Source organism: Fulmarus glacialis, unplaced genomic scaffold (assembly GCF_000690835.1).
Source record: "Fulmarus glacialis isolate BGI_N327 unplaced genomic scaffold, ASM69083v1 scaffold48937, whole genome shotgun sequence".
Lineage (NCBI taxonomy): Eukaryota > Metazoa > Chordata > Aves > Procellariiformes > Procellariidae > Fulmarus > Fulmarus glacialis.
In genome coordinates, this window is record NW_009226002.1 from 16,697 (window position 1) to 31,265 (window position 14,569).

General features: G+C 40.7%; 1 protein-coding gene across 1 annotated transcript; it reads left to right on the forward strand.

The window, feature by feature from the left end:
• Positions 1-3,467: 3,467 nt before the first annotated feature.
• Positions 3,468-9,217, forward strand: LOC104072290 (cAMP-dependent protein kinase inhibitor beta-like). Its single transcript, XM_009582658.1, has 2 exons — positions 3,468-3,642; positions 8,648-9,217. Exons 1-2 carry the CDS (start codon positions 3,495-3,497, stop codon positions 8,731-8,733), a joined length of 234 nt encoding a protein of 77 aa, XP_009580953.1. The 5' UTR covers positions 3,468-3,494; the 3' UTR covers positions 8,734-9,217.
• Positions 9,218-14,569: the final 5,352 nt, after the last annotated feature.

Below are 14,569 nucleotides of genomic sequence, written 5' to 3' on the forward strand. Positions count from 1 at the left end.
TGGTGAAATGCATCTTACAGTAAGAGACCATCAAGACACAAAATCAATCAATCTGGCTCTCAAAGTCCTACTTGGCTATTGTATTTTTCAAGTGTTTGTGAGAGGATTTCACACTTTCCAGTTTGTTCCTACTAAGGGGCATTCAAAAGGAACAGTGTTTGGGAAGGGTAGCTTTCTCTGATAGTGCAGAGACTAGCTGTAAGACCTAAGAGAAAAGTTTTTGAGAGGAGAGAAGTAGCCTGAGTGGCAAGAAGTGATGTGTTTGGTCTTCCAGTCTCCTGCGTGGAGTTGCAACAATATCAATGTCAGGAACCTTCTGACATTTCCTGAGGAATAGTTTGTCCTTCCAAGCAGAACAAAAACAGTATTTTGTCGCTGTATAAGACAGTAAAGGCCTACATCCAAGTAAGGATGTAGAGTTTCTCCACTCTTCATCTGCTTCTACCTTTAATTTTTTTAACATATCCATCAGGAAATAACTACCTTTTTGGCATCTTCTTGCATCTGTTATGTGTAGTATGAAAAATGCCTTAGAAAATGCTATTATAAGAGAGCATCAGAATGAAATGGAAGAAATTCCTTAGAACATTAAAGAACAAAATGCCATTTTTCTGAAGTACAGCAGCAAGCTATTTTGAACATGGTCTGTCATAGTTTGGAGGTAGATTTAAGTTTTGATTTATATGGACCTAAATGGACTTAAGTTTTGATTTGTAATGTCAATTCTAAGCCTGCTGGGCTAGTCCCTCGTCTTTCAAATATACTTAGAGAACATCCTGTGCTATCACACTGGGTAGCCCTTAACTTTTTAACTTAGTCTTCTCCTCAGCCTCTAATACGTTAAGTGTAGTATAGAAAAAACAAAGGTGAAAACGTAATGGTAACTGCTACATATATAAAGGATGGTGTACTTTTATTATTTTTAGATAGCTACATTTGAGCTATGGCCACCAGACTGATGGATAATGATCAACTGATTTTCTGTCTGACAGATGTTCTATATTTGTCTCTGCACACCTTTTTAATCAAGTGCATAAATCAAAATTTATGTACACGAAAGTGTGTCAGACTCTGTCCATCATCTTCCTGGGTTGTCCAGTATTACACAATGAAGGGAGATTACATCAGGGAAGAAAGAGATGAGCCGGAGAGGGAAGGGAGGGATTTGAAACAAGTGCACCAGGTGGGTAAGATGAAACTGTACCACAGAAGAGAGTAGTTTCATATAGCATGAGTTGTTGAGCAGATTTTCTCCATTTAAAAAATAACCATTTAGGGACCAAAGCAGCCATGTAGGAGAGAAAAGAGAAAAAAACAAGTCCACAAGACAGGTTTGAGAAAGTCTTTGGTGTGTTTTGATGTAGATTCTGTAGATCTTTATGTGAGCAGCAGACAGCTCACAACAATATTATTGTCTCACCAACTAAATGGCTGAAATGAAATGGGCAGGAGCTGCAGCAACACTGGTGTTTTGGCACTGGGAACAAATTTTAACAGCTTTACTAACCAAAAGGATATCCTGAGTATTTTCTGTTCTGAAGTTTAATTTACAGTCTCTTTACTTGCTCTGGTGAGCATGTGGAGAAATGTATTTAGGACACCTACAGTTAAGTAAATACGAACACCCACAAAAAGCCATGAGACTGTGTCCGTAAATATGGATTCATTCTCCATATTTTGATATTGTCAAGTGCTGATCTTACCCATTTTAATGAATAAGAGTATAATGCTATATCTAACCGAGAATGTTGATACACATACTTTGTATATTTTCTAAAAGTTGCACTCTTGAATGTCCATGTATAGTTTTTATATTTTTGCTACCTATGGAAAAGTTTCATTTGGACTTGAGATGACTGTTTTCATGCAAGACAGGAACTTTCTGCTAAATCTCCAAGTCAGAACTTTCAGTTACTGACTTTGGTTAAAGAAGGTGGTTTATTTGCATGTTCAAGTTGTCTTTCAGACTTGCAGATTTTACTCATGCCTTCATTTTTTGCCAAGAAGGATTCATTCTTTTATTACAGAGTATTTAGAGATACAAAGAAGATTAAGAATATTTATTCTTATTGTTGGAGTGACACAGCTGAGAGGCACTTCAAGGGAGAAAAGGAACATGTTCTTTGTGGTGGAAATGCCTGGTCAGCATCAGTAATCAAATTTCTGCCCCTCCCTTCCTGCACACCAGAGCAAGTCATGTTTGATCTCCATTTGCCTCGGTTTTCCTATCCATGAAATGAGAGCACCGGTATTTCCCAACCTTAGCAGAATTTTAGAAAGTGGACTATGATGCTTTGCTTCTTATATGACCAACACTAAAATGATTGAGACTTTCCTTATCCAATTCTTATTCTAAATACAGCCAGTTGTCAACCAAAAGCTGACAGCCTTCCATCAGATCGGTCTCCAGCCCCATCTGTATCCCTTCCCACAAAAAGCACTGACCATATTTACACGAAGAGGGAACATTCCTGTTCCCACACTGCACACAGAACTGCATTCATATAGAGCAAGTAAATACTGTTTTTAACTGAGCAATTCATGTCTAATTATTAGAAATTACTCTGTTAATTATCAGAAATTATTGTGTACAATTCTGGTATGATAGTTTTTTGTGATTCTTAATAATACAGTTGCTAATGGCAGTTTTCACACACTACCCCTGTGTGCCACTTGCAGCTAAGTGTCACCTCCTTCTGCTCCAGGTGTTCTCACTTAAGCGGGAGCCCCGGGGTGTGATTCTGCAAACACTTCTATGCCTGATCCAAAGCCCATTTTGGTCAGCAGGAGTTTTCCCATTCAATTAAATGGGCTTTGAGACAGGGATCGAGGGAGCTGAGCACTGTTGGTTCTATTATTTCCAGGATTCAGCTATTTATTAGATAGAGGTCACATGCACAAGCTGAGGTTAAACCAAGCTAACAATGAGCAGAGGAAAACAAATGGTTTGATATTTGCAGGATAAAGAAATTTTATGAAGAGTTTTAGTTTGTCTTTTTTTGTATAATTTGCTCCTCTGAAAGGAGTTTGTTCTAACAAGATTCTAAATAAGAATCTAAACAAGATTCATAATAAAACATGCTTTGCTTCATAGATACAGTAGGACAAAATAGAGTTTCAGTTCCCTTCCTAGTGGTTGTATGGCAAAACCACTTAAAAAGAGGGATCAGGTCATAAAAAGACATACAAACGGCTGGCAGAAAGGGCTGTTGCTGACCCTATCCACAGGTTTGTTGTAGGTACAGAGCTGTTCATTGTGCTAGTCTGATGTGCACATGGCAACATAAGAAAATGCAGAGATTCTTTTATCTTCTTCTGGGCACAAGTAAAGCTTAATCACCCAGTATTGAAATATGTCGCTTTTAATAACAAAAGACCCATTGGGCAAAGCCTATGGCTATTGTATTGTTGAGCAGGTGATTAGCATCCATCCAGCTGTTTTCGTCTTATGTTTGTTCCATATGCAGATGTTGCTATGAGGAAAGGAGTCAGCAATGACTGATGTGGAGCCTGTGATCACAGATTTTGCAGCATCAGGACGGGCAGGCCGCCGGAACGCCTTACCAGATATTCTGGGCTCTCCTGCTGGTGCTGGGACTTCAGATCTACCACACAAACTGGCTGAGCTCTCCGTTTCAGAAGGTAATGGCTGCACGTTCAAGAAACGGACATTTTTATGCAGTCATCTTTTGCTTTCTCCTAAAGACTTCTGCCACCGGTGCAGTTTTGACGTCAATACTAGTATTTCTTTCTTCATTAGGATTAAATTCAACCTTCCAAAGCAGCTACCACTTGTACCTCCTGATGAGACAAGTTAATTTTAACCCAGACTAAGTCTGCCATATCCACCCACAGATTCAGTGTTCAGCAGCCTGGGGAAAGGTGCTGGAAACTGAATTCCAGTTCCCCTGAGGAAGACGAAACACAGTTGCATTGCTGGGCAGCTTGGAAAACCATCACTCCAGCTATAAATTAGGGTCTACTTCTGCACTGACATAACTTAGCACAAGACAGCAAGCTGCGCTGTTAATCCATTTACAGCTATCCTAACTCAGGTATATACATTAAGAGTAGGGTTTACAGTGATTTACTCCTGCTAGTAAGCTTTGAGCTTTGCTACCTGAGACCAATGTCCTATTTTGCCATGTCCTTTAAATTGATAGGTGTTCTGTTGATTTAGCACACGTCTAATCAACACCAGCTTTACATTTGAGTTCTTTTTACTTTCAGGGGGATTTCAGGGGGCTTTTCAGATTCAGAAAAATCTGGTTTCTAATGCTTATGAAGTGAGAATTACAGGTTGGCCCTGAGCATGGGTTGCCCCTACTTTTTTAGGTTCTGATTTGGAAGTAACTTTTTCTTCTCATGCCCATCACTGTTGCTGCTGTAACAACTGGCGGTCCCACATCCAGGAGCAGCGATGGTGTGGGTGCAGCACAGCGGGAGGCAGGCCTGTGCTGAGGAGTTGGAGGGTCCATGAATCTGAACTGAAGTAGATTATAGGAGGGATTCTCAGGCTCCGAGGATGCATGTCCTGCTTGTACGTTGCCCGAAGCAATTACAGGCTGTTGAGTTTACAGCCTCCTAAAGCACCATAAAGGCTGGGGGGTGGGGGGGCGGAATTCCTTTGATTACAAGTTTTTCTTGCTTTGGTGATTTAATTTATATTTATGTATTTGGGGTTCTGTAATCTAAACCCAACACCGGCCCATCGAAGGACTGCTGGGCAGGTAGAAAGAACATTTCCAGGAGGAGTGAGAAGGGACCGAATGACCACATCCTGGCTTGAACCTGGGAAAGAGAGGAAAATAAGAATCTGAATGAGTGCTGGAAGGAGGCATTACGTTTGCAAAAGGAAAGCGCAAAGATTTATGAAGGAGAGAGGGTGGACATAAAGAAAAAAGGGAACGACAACCGGGTCAGATACCCTCAGGTTACAGGGCAGTAGTGAGGGCAACTGGGAGAATCTCGAAGAGCAGGTGGGAAGGACGGCGGGCACTGTGTCAGAGTACAAAGTAAAGCTGGGAGCCCTGTGAGTACAGTTAAAACTCCTTTGTTTCGAGGAGAGATTTTTCCCTCGGAATATGAAAAGTATGTCCCTACAGATTTTCTCCTTCTGGTGTGTGTGACTGGAGCATGGAATCCATTGCAAAGTACAGACAGTCACTTAACATTTAATGCTTTGGTTTTCAAATATTACGGGGTTTTTTTTTATTCCAAATAGCTCTTCCACCTGGCACGGTTTATGCACCATGACCAGAGGTCAGGCTCCAGCAGGAGAGAATTGTTTCCCTTATCAAAGGGGAGGTAGATGCGAATTTATATTGTTATTTGTGTCAGGAGCTGTGGAAGTGAAGCGATCAGTCCAACCCACTGAAATATTCATTGCTACATTATGTGTAACTAACCTCAGTATTGTTTAGAGCAGTGAACCTTGACGGAGATGCACCACGTTAACCATGTTAAACAAAGCACAAAAGTATACAACAGCTGTAGATAAGTTCCTCATGTTCCTTCATTTTGGCCTCCGGAAAGTTTAGTAGTTAGAAAGAATATACTTTTTAAAGCATGCAAAATTTCTCTCTTCGATCTTTTTTTTTTCCTTGGATAAAAATAAACATGAAAGAGTGAAAGTCTTGTTAAAAGAAATGTTACAGCACAGCATAAAATAAGCACTTAGCCCTCCAGACAGAATAATCCTCCTCTCCTGGTACCCATCCAATGCATTAAGAAGAAGAAATAAAAGACAGCTACATTAGTTTTAGCAAAATGTGCTGATGCTTTCTTACAAATACAAGGACCAGCGCTGCCAGGATTTGAAGAACAATTAAAAGCATGGAATTATCCTTTGCTTTTGGCATTGACATACAGCTGTGCCAGAGCGTGCCTGGAAGAAGCAGTTTCTGTTATCAGCAGTTTGCAGTAGTGATAACAGGAAATGAATACAGGATACGGTTAGGTCTACTCTGACTGCTTGGATGCTTTTTGGGGTTGGGAATTCCACAAGTATCAGATGGGAATTACAGCCTCATTATGTTCTAAGTTAAACTTCTGATGAGACAGCAAGCAAAACGAGGAGAATTCATCAAATGGAAAGAAAGTTTGAAAGTTCAAATGCTATGACAGGGAAACTGTTTGTGAAACATTTGGGGCTCTAACAGGCATCTCTTTTTGCCCATTTCTGGCTTTAACAATAAGTTGTTAAAAAAATGAAAGCCATTTCCAGCTCAGAACAAGGAAGTTGGATAAATGAGAAAAGTGGAGAAGATGGAACATGTGGCTATATAAAGTATGCCCTATTTTTTTTCTACTCTGAAAGATTCAGTGGAGATTATGGGAAATGGTGAGGAGGACTCTCTCCATCTTGCTTCAAATTTAGCTAATGCTCATTGGATCATACATTTCCTCTCTTTCTAAAATGCTGTCAGCTGCTGTCATAGTGAAAGGTCAGGAACAGGATGTGCTAATACCTTTTGTCTGGCTTAGAAGAGAAAAGAGACTGCTTTATTCTTCATGAATATACAAGGATCATAGCTGTGTGATATAAATTTCCATGTATTCTGCAAGCCGCACCGAATTAATGTTCTCATGAGATGGACAGGAGAGATTTTTGCACCAGCTGTTTATCTCAGAGCCTAACTCTGTAATGAAGACCATCTGTATCCTGTCTGATCATCCTCTGACGGTGCGTAAGTTTTGGAGGGCTGAGACTTTCCACAGGTGGTCTGATGGGAGGCCATACTGGAACCATGTTAAGCAGTTGATTGGTGTCACTGGTGATTCAAAGGTTGAAGAGGAGTCTGCTAAAAGTTTGAGAGCAAAGAGGCTATACTGGTCTCCCACATTTGGTAATCTGCATTAGGGCACCATTCTGCCAATAACCTTTATTGTTTGCTGAATTTTTTCTAGGTGACTGTGTATAACTCAGCAGCTTAGCACTGTTGCACACCTAAGTGCTACCAACCATGAGATTAGATTTCCTCTAACAAACTGTCTTCCTCTACCCTGTCTGCAAGACTCCACTAATATTAGTCAGCCAACCCCACACAGAAACAGCCAATAGAGGAGACTGCTCTGTCTTCCTTTCCTCAACAGTGCTGTGCTACGTAATGCTGAAGGGTGTCAAATAACTCAGTTCTTAATTTACCAGTATAAAACTCCGAAGCCTCCAAACCTCTGAGCAGACTTACAACATCAAGTGGTTTCTGCCAAGAGCTTTAGCTCATGAATTGTGTATAGCAGTATATATTTACTGTGATATGTTGTTGTGGTTTAACCTGGCAGGCCACCAAACACCACACAGCTGCTCGCTCACTTCCCCCCTCCCCCTGCCCCCGCATGGGTTGGGGGAGAGAACCAGAAAAAAAAGTAAAATTCATGGATTGAGATAAAGACAGTTTAATAGAAAAGGAAGGGATAATAATAATAATGATTATGATGATGATGATGATGATGATGACAGAATATACAAAATAAGTGATGCAAAATGCAGTCGCTGCTCCCCGGCTCACCCCCCCGTTTATATACTGAGCATGACATCATATGGTATGGAATACCCTATTGGCCAGTTGGGTTAGCTGTCCTGGCTGTGCTCCCTCCCAGCTTCTTGTGCACCTGGCAGAGCATGGGAAGCTGAAAAGTCGTTGACTAGCGTAAACACTACTTAGCAACAACTAAAACATCTGTGTGTTATCAACATTGTTCTTGTACTAAATCCAAAACCCAGCACTATACCAGCTACTGGGAAGAAAATTAACTCTATCCCAGCCCAAACCAGGACATATGTAGAGACCAAGATACATAATTCTTTTGTCTGTTTGTGATATTTTATGGCAAGTCCAGGGCAAATAGCTGAAAATGTACCCCTTAGATTACGACTATTAAAGTGGAAGAAAGTACAGCCAGATATGCTGAGCCCCCAAAAGCAATGGGCTGTCTTAGATTTGGCTATACAAACTGTTCTGTTAGCTCTGGTAATGCCATGTGGGACTTGAAGGTAGTGTGAAAATGATTACGCTTTGCAAGGAAATCAAGGCAAGAGGAGTTCCTGTTTTTCAGTGAGAGAATTTGAGCATCAAAAGTGACAGTGACAAAAATCACCACGCACGCTGGGGAGCTTTTACTTATATTAGTCATGTAAGCATTCAACTCTAGCCTATGGAAGAGTGAACTTCCAAATCAGAGTAACAAAAATCCCCTCATCTTGTGAAGACAGGGTGTATTCTCCTAGGTATTTCTTGGCAAAGAAGGTCAGCCAGATAACTGGCATGTTCATAAACTGTAATGTTATCTACCTGAAACCAAGCAATGCTCAGAGGAATGCAATATTCTAACTTGACTTTGGAAATGACCCAGAAAAAAAGAATAACAATAATAAGTTATCTCCAATCTGTTTCTTACAACCAAATGCACATTGATCAGCATGTGCAAGGAGCAGGTAAATCAACACCAATAGGCAATTGCTTTTGGACGGTATCTCTGCAAGTTCTTTATCTTTCGAGTTAATCTCTCTTTCTAAAGCACCCATAAGTGTGGTAATAAAGAGCCAATCCAAACAGAGATGATCAGTGAACCCAAATATTTGGCCACATTAAAAAAGCTGTGAGAATGTGTGTGGTAAAAATGTTTAATTCTGTCTTTTTTTTAGATGAAGGAGCAGAGGGTGGAGAAGTGTCATCATCCAAAGCCTTGCTGGAAAGTCAAGAGGCGGAAGGAAAAATCAAGGATTCCTAACACCTAAAGACTGCTGGATTAATGAAACCCATCGACAGACTTTCCAGTTTCCCTGTGTCACCCCATCTGAAGTGTGGTAGCAACTTTAGCAGCACAGACAAGATTTTGCAACACACTTGTACCTAGATGACATTAACGTGGAACTACTGTTTTTTCTACTGTTGTCCTTCAAAACCAATGTTCTACACATCCAAATGGGAAGAGAATAAAGAATGTATCTCTTGTTTCGGGTTTTCTCATGGTTATAGTATTTGTCCTAACTAATCTTCTTTGACAGTTTCAGTTAATATACCTAGCAGATGTACCACCAACTAATGATTGCTTCAAAATAAAAATCCTGTTTCTTAGTTTCCCAAAATAGCTTCTTTCTCTCTGACACAGAGGTGCGTTCACTCTCCCCACCTTAAGATGATATTAAGTATATTTTAGATTACAGACATTACCTGTAATTTATCTCCTGAGATTTTTGTTCTCATTAGACATATGTAGATGGGTGTGAGAAATAAAAAAAGAAACAATTTTTTTTCTCTCCTCCTTCTGTCTCCAAAAGGAGTAGTTTGTAAACTACTTAAACACCAGTGTTTGTTTTCAAACTCTCTTTAAACTCTATTTGATTATGGCAGATAATCTCAGTTCTCTCAGTCTTGTCACTCTTGCCACTTCTGTCATTTCTGTTTTCAGGCTGAATATTGTAGCTGTTCATGTGTATCTAAAATAAAGTAGCCATGTTTGTAAGTGATTAAAATTGTTTAATCTCACTGTGGAAATTAAATAGCTATCATCTTTTCTGTCTTCTGTTGATTCCTTGATGTTTCTCCCGTATGACAAGACTTAAAACCCCATAATACATACTTCTTTTATTTCATCTGGGTTTTGCTTTATTGTTTTCTGACAATGAAGATGTTTCAATCATTGTGGTTTTTACAAAGATTTTTAAGCAAAGTTTTTTCTTTGCTGAAAGGAGTTGTTTTGTTATGGAGGTCATGCTCCTGAAAATACTTAGCATTCTTTCCCTTATTGTAGGAGACCTAAGATTCAGGTACAGACGTGCACCTTTACTGCAGCCTAGGGCAGCAGCCATTTATGTACTTCTTGAAACCTAACCAACACTGAAAATCGAATGCTTTTATTTGCCCACACAATCTCTCTGCTGGGCTGTAGCCAGGCGGAGGAAGCATCTCTGATGGGTACATTCCACGTTTGACCGGTATTCCATCTATAAAATATTTGTGTATTTTATAGCTGGCAGAGAGCTTGTAAAAGGCCTCTCTGCACACCTACCATTCCCACTGTGCATTTACTCATGTGCTGTCTTTTGGGGACCATTCAGTAAAGGATTCAGTTTCATCCAACTGAACTGACGCTTAGTTCCCTCCACTTACCTGTATTCATTTAACAAGTGCAACATCCCAGAATTACTTTCAGGTTTTGAAAGGTGAAATAACTTACTCCACTGGAGCAAAACAGGTGGCTTAAGAAAGTCTGAGAGACTGAACTATCTGATACTGGAGGACTAGAGTTGTCAATCACAGTGGAGAGGGACTTGGGGCTAACTGTATTTGTGGTACACACTCTTGTTCTGGGTTGCAGTCCCATTCTCATATACCAGCCTCCTTTATAGCATCACAGTACATAAAATTGTTCAATTTTAAGAAGTTAAAATGATCCCATGGAAATCAAGTAGCTGAGTATTACTGAAACAGAATTCCTTATATGCTTTAAATGGAGCGTATGCTAAAGTGCTCTTCAAAATAGGTCATGGCCTATATTGAATTCTCCTCCTCTTGCACAGTTGCAGCACTGGATATATTTAGATTCTTCTCTTACAGAATACAGACACTTAAATTTGGGTTACAGGAATAGATACTTAAAGTAAGTATTTTGTTAGCCTAAGATGCTTTGAAGCTTTTTACTATTAAAACACCAATTATGAACCAGCTGAATTTAGCAAATTATTCATGTGCTAAACTCTGTATAAAAACCATTCCACAGCTATATGGAGTTAACTGCTCACAGACATACAGCTTAGAACGAGTCACAGTGCTCAACACTCTGGAAAATTAGTGCTTACTTTGTGCTTGAGCTCTATGCACCTGTCATTGAGAAAATGAGGCGTAGAATTTTAACAGAAAATTAGAAAAACTGCGTAAGAAGTAAAGACTAACAGGAACATTTAAATGCAACCCAATTAAAAGCAGGATGAACTTTTTTGATCTATAATATGTGGGTCGCATATTATACAGTCCTCATTTGCCTGGGTATTACCTAGTTGCAGATTAACCAAGTTACAGATGCACCAAGTTACAGATGCAGAAATACTTCCTTGCCACATGCATATACAGTTTGTGTCTAAACAATTATTAGTCTAGGCTGCATTAGAGAACTTTTTTGTATTTAGTTCAGATACAGAAGAGGAGTATCTAGTTGTGCTCTGGATTTTGTCAAATAAACCTTTCCAGTTCTGAGCCAGCTGCATATTTCTGACCAGTATAAACAGAACCACAAACACTGGTTGGTGTGGGAGACACTGTGCCATAGAAACTTTGGTCCAGAAGAATTTATTAGTTGTGTATTACACTTGACTCAGCCAGACAGGGGCTAGCCCCTTTAGAGCTGTCTGGGGTCTCCATACCACACTGTCCAGTAGTCTGGGGTTTAGGTAGGGTTACTATCTTAAGCACAGCTAAAGTTGAGAAAGCGCTGGTTCATTTTCTTGTTAGTATTTCGAAGATAGGTAATAGTCGTACCAAACTTGAGCCTGTAAAGAGCAAATCAAGTGCTTCTGAATACGTTTCTCACTGAGCCAGTTTATCCAGTTTCAACCATTATCCAGGCTATACCACCCTCCCATTAGCTTAGCTAATGGGTTATTGATGACAGTGCATTCTCTTAATCCACAGGGTAACAAAGTTACGGCCCTGAATCAGCAGAGTATTTTAAAACACGCTTAACTTACAATGCAGGCTAGTGTCACAGAAGTCAACAGAACTACTTAATGCCTAAAATTAGGTACATCCTTAATTACCTTGATAAATTACAGCGGCAAACTTCTATTAAGGCTAATCTGGTATTATAATGCATTAATCCCAATTTCCATTCCGGCAAGTGTGGCACAGGTAATAGCATCTTTTTCATCAGCTTACAGCACTATCCTGGGCTTTTATAGAGCAAAGAAATTCATTTTAGTACCAGGCAAAAAAGGTAACTTCGTTGTCTCCAAATTTTAGAACTTAATGAAGCCATTATTCACTCTTAGCCACTCTGCATATTAAAAAAACAAACAATCCAGGAAATACCCTTGTAACTTCATTGTGCATATTTAAAACAATGTAGGTACTTTGAATATACAGAAAATTGGCCTCAATCTTTTCCAGATGTCATTAAGAAGGTAATTTTCTTTGGGTCAGCCCTTCATCAGAAGCTTCATGTAAGAGGCGGATGAACATGCTGAGGCACATCTTTTGTTGCTATAAAACAGGAAAGTTCAATTTGTTATCTGAAAGGCAATAAAGGACTAAATAGATTTTGAGGTAGGGGACTGATTATTAGAATGTTCTCATTTAGAGGGATTAAGAGAAGTAATTAAGCATTTTTTAAAATGAAGCTTATTTGCTATGATTCCTCATACAGCTATCTCCACCTGTGCCATATACCATCATTCTGGTATAATATTGCATAGGCTGAGGTTCAATGGATGAAATGAGTGGCAAAGCAGTTCACAAGGTGGTATATTTTAAAAGAAATTTCCAAATCATTGATAGTACAGCAACGTACAGGCCAGATCTAGTTGTCACTGACGAGAAAGATCGGTTTTATACTAACTACAGTGTGAATTATATCTAACTTTAGTTTTAAGTCATGAGTTACTAATCATACAGAAAATTCCTCCCAACTCAGAAAGTCCATGAACACAAATGCTTGGAGGCAAGGAGTCTGGTCAGTGGAAATTTGTCACATACATTTGCACTGTCCAAGACATCATATTTAGTTATATGTACCTACGATCTGACCCACAGTGGCCACTTCTCTGTTGTGCAGCTTTCATACAATGGTGATCATACAAAATAATATAACTGCACTTGCATTAGTTAAAAACGACAACAGAGCAGTGGCTAGAAGAGGTTTAAACTACACTTTACCATCAGTATTCCAAATACCCTTTATGTATCACACGTACAAAGAGGAATACTTCAAGATTTAGCAAATTACTTAGGACTAGTTTGTATTCCTCGCTTCCGTCTGCTAGTGCTCTATGTGTGATAAAGCCCATGAAAAGGAACTGAACAGAGATTTCTGTATGGATTTCTCCACCGGTTTGACACAGGCTGTATTTGCTGTGCTCAGTGAGCATAAGCCCCAGACCCATCGTGGTGCATGTGGTTCCCCAGGGTCCACGCAGCACAGGCCAGTGGGGCTGAGCCCACTGGGGTCCCAGGGCACTTACTCTGTGGTGGTTTGGGTAGAAATAGCAAGGGCTTAAACTGTCCTGCCATCTAGTGGGATCCTCAGCCTGCCAGGTAGTTTGTGCAAATAAGTGGAGGGAGACAGTTTAAGGGACCTCAAAACCAGCTGGGAGGCAGCTGCTTGACAGCGCAAGTGCAAAGGGGGTGTGAGCTGGCCTGGTGAGAGGTAGACTGTCTCCAGCTAATCATCTGAGACGTTCACTTCAAGGGTTTCGCTACGGGTCCAGTACCTTGGTGTCTCTGGGTATGCAGAAAGTTGGGCAATCACAAGCAGGACACGCCTCGCGTTGCTGAGAATACTGCTCCAATGGCTTACGTAAGCTTGGGAAAATAATGCCAGCTGAAGCTTCCCCACTCCACAGGGCTGCCATTCGGAGATGTACGGTGCTCCTTCCCGCTGCCCCTTGCAGCTTACTTCCTCGCCCAGTCAGCAGGAGTGCGTCGCCTCCGGTTCGGAGGCCCAGACCTCTCGGTGGAAACTCACTCACACTGCCTGGGCAAAGGAAAGATGCTGGGCTTGGGCACCAAGGGGTGAACTAGCCAAAAGCATTTTCAACCTGTAAACTCTGTCATAAAACAGGTGTCCAAGTCTGGCTTGCAGCCTACCCAGTTTTAGATGCCCGCTCTGCGATTTGGGCTAGGGTGCCAATACTGCCAGAGATGATTGCTTTTTTGAACTTTTTTAGGGAGAGCTCAGTTTCATCTTCCCCACCTGAAGCTGTTCTACTTCAGATAGTAATCAGCAATAAATGCTGAGAGCTGTTATTTTATTTTATTATTTTGGTTTAATTCCCTGTTCAGTGGGGACCAGTTCATATCCCAAGATGGCCGGGAGCGACAGCAGGCCTGAAGGCCGTCGCGCCGCCCTGTCCTGTGACACGTCCTAATGCTGGATCTCCAGATTTTAATGCAAGACTTACGTTTAATGGAAAATGGTTTTTTTGGCTGTTGATACAAAGCCTGGGTGCTGTGGGCTTTTCTGGATTAAACATATATTCAGCAACTGCCTGCAATGTAAAGGGCCCTGATGCGAGGATTTAGACAATCCTTACCAGTCCTTTATTCCTGCAACTCTGCTGTGCAGTGACTGGTGCTGTAAATCCAGTGCTTATCATACAATGTACAGAAAAGCTAATCTGTAAGAGACTGGTTTAACCTTCCTATATATTTTTTTTTTCAGAGCCCTTGGGCACGTTCGTAAATGATACATCACCACGGTAAACAAAAAGAAGGAGCGTGTAATCTGCTGCTAACCCCCAGCAGTATTCCAGAAGCAGTTTTCTAATAATGCACCTAGTTTCCTAAGGGGACGGGAGCACCTTTTGCCCGAGGGCTCCGCAGCCGTCAGGCGGACAGGCAGGCCGTCCGCGGGC

Bases quoted from the DNA above. Each gene is read 5' to 3' on its own strand.
- LOC104072290 (XM_009582658.1), top strand. From the start codon at position 3,495: ATGACTGATGTGGAGCCTGTGATCACAGATTTTGCAGCATCAGGACGG. The intron at 3,643-8,647 runs GTAATGGCTGCA...TCTTTTTTTTAG, and splicing joins TGAGCTCTCCGTTTCAGAAG to ATGAAGGAGCAGAGGGTGGA.